The sequence below is a fragment of the Carassius gibelio genome, chromosome B18 (genome assembly GCF_023724105.1).
Source record: "Carassius gibelio isolate Cgi1373 ecotype wild population from Czech Republic chromosome B18, carGib1.2-hapl.c, whole genome shotgun sequence".
NCBI classification, from domain to species: domain Eukaryota; kingdom Metazoa; phylum Chordata; class Actinopteri; order Cypriniformes; family Cyprinidae; genus Carassius; species Carassius gibelio.
The window spans coordinates 267,710-270,209 of record NC_068413.1 but is presented as its reverse complement, the minus strand read 5'-3'; the positions used below and the strand labels follow the sequence as shown (position 1 = coordinate 270,209).

At 45.7% G+C, this 2,500-nt stretch overlaps 1 protein-coding gene across 1 annotated transcript in view; it reads left to right on the top strand.

The window, feature by feature from the left end:
- Positions 1-2,500, top strand: part of LOC127977335 (high affinity cAMP-specific and IBMX-insensitive 3',5'-cyclic phosphodiesterase 8A-like) — a 34,367-nt gene that overhangs the window by 27,100 nt on the left and 4,767 nt on the right. Inside the window, 5 exon segments of the mRNA XM_052582202.1 lie at positions 208-281; positions 361-525; positions 642-690; positions 764-899; positions 1,209-1,407. Of these exon segments, the coding sequence (XP_052438162.1) occupies positions 208-281; positions 361-525; positions 642-690; positions 764-899; positions 1,209-1,407 (623 nt within the window).

The window sequence follows — 2,500 nt, the reverse complement described above, 5'->3', positions numbered from 1 at the left end:
GCTTCCGGTGTCTCTTTCCTGTCCTATCTCCACTGTCCTAGCAACAGTAAAGGCATAACCTACCCCAAAAATATAACTTGATAAAAGAGATGAGCTTTATAAAACATGTCTCCGTCATAAAACTCTCCCTGAGTAACCCTTGACCTCTGACCCCTGTGCTCAGGTGCATGTGAAGTGAAGGATGTTTTCAGATCTTCTTGTGTTTAGCAGGAAGCTCTCAGAGGAGACACTCGTCTATGGCCAGAATCCACTCCATGACTATTGAAGCTCCCATCACTAAGGTACTTAAGTGTGTGTGTGTGTGTGTGTGTGTGTGTGTGATTCTACAGGCTCATATTTTAAAGTGGTGTGTGTGTGTAGGTAATAAACATCATCAACGCGGCTCAGGAGAGCAGTCCGATGCCGGTGGCCGAAGCGCTGGACCGTGTGCTGGAGATCCTGCGGACGACAGAGTTATACTCTCCTCAGCTCGGTACTAAAGAGGAAGACCCTCACACCAACGACCTGGTGGGCGGACTGATGACTGTAAGTGTGTGTGTGTGTGTGTGAGCTCCATCTCCAGTCCGTCTCGTGTAATCAGGAATGTGAAGTGCTCCTCGGTTGTTTCTGTCAGTGAGATGACGCTGGTTTCTCTTCTGCAGGACGGACTGCGCAGGTCATCAGGAAACGAGTACATCTTAGCCACAAAACGTAAGCAGAGTTCACTGCTTTATGACCTTTGAACCCATTTCCTGTTTCACTGTTCACACCGTTTGTGTTCCAGAGCTGCACCACATCCCAGGTCACCTGACCACACCACTGTCCCTCAGCGATATCCCACCATGCATTGCTCAGACGATGGAAAATGAAGAATCGTGGGACTTTGATATTTTCAACCTGGAGTCAGCCACCATGAAGCGGTGAGACACACACACACACACAAATATGTCGACAAACTCACACTTAATTTCATAGCCTGCTAATATTTTTTATATCAAGTTAATAATAATGACAGAAAAACACAAAACATACTAGAAAACGTGAACAGTCTGTACTTAGTTTAGTGGTGTGTTTCGGTTGGATGTGGTTTTTCCAGTTGAGTTTCTTGTTTCACTTTGACTGTAGTATACTCTCATCTAAACACACTGATTCTGTACAGGTGTGTGTGTGTGTGTGAGAGACGCTCAGGTGAGCAGACGCTCCTCATGCCTCTCCGTGTTTATTTCCAGGCCTCTATCGTATCTGGGTCTGAAGATCTTCTCTCGGTTCGGTGTCTGTGAGTTCCTGAGCTGTCCCGAGGCGACGCTGCGCTCCTGGCTGCAGATCATCGAGACTAATTATCACTCCAGCAACTCCTACCACAACTCCACACACGCCGCAGACGTGCTGCACGCCACCGCATACTTCCTGTGCAAGGACCGCGTCAAGGTGAACATGCGCACACACACGCACCCATGCACGCACACACACACACGCACCCATGCACGCGCACACACACACGCACCCATGCACGCACACATGCGCACACACACACGCACCCATGCATGCACGCACACACACACACGCACCCATGCACGCACACATGCGCACACACACACGCACCCATGCACGCACACATGCACACACACAGGTGCACACACACACACACACACACACAAATGCACGCATGCACAAATGCACCTTACTGGGAGAGTAAAGCCCTCCCCAGCCTATCCTGACCCTACCTTATACTTTTAATTTATTTTTATTTTTTTAATGAAACACCTTTCTAATGTGGGATGAGATTTGAAAAGGGAGAAATAAAAGTTCAGTAAAAGGTGGGTTTGAACTCTTGGTTGATCGAGTAAAAAAGTGCGCGCTTATACATCATTTACGCTTATCCATCCACCATCTGCTACCAAGTTGTTGATCGGAGATTCTTTTGTAGAGTTGGTTCGCCCAATCACACGTTGGTGGGCGGAGTTAGTGTTAATTTAAAAATGCACTTAAATGTAAATGGACACCGCGATATAATATTGAATATAGTGTTGTCACTGCAGAACATCACTAAATGCTAAAAATATCACAGCAATTTTTGATAAAAGCGAGAGAGGGAAAAAAAATGACGTTTTAGTCGCATAACATCGGTTAATGGAAACGCCATCATTTCACAATAGTTGTTTGTCGATATTTAGAAAAAATAAAACACAAAAGTTTTGCGTGAATCTGTAATGGAAACACGACAGCGCTTAACATAGACTAACTTCTCAGAGTTATGTTGAGCAACAGTGTTCATGACTAACCATTCAACTCCGGATTGATTCTGGAATCTTCTCTGGGGGAATAAGCATTAAGCACCGGTGATCCGTCCTCTAACTAACACATGCTCATGTTTAGATTCTGATCGTGTTCGAAGAGGAGGAGATAGTCGCGCGTGCCTCCGTTGTCAGTTTGTGAGAGGGAGGGAGCAAGCAGTGCACAGATCTACAATGAAATACAATTGTACCCATATTAAATAGTTTAAAAATCTGAATCAATCCGT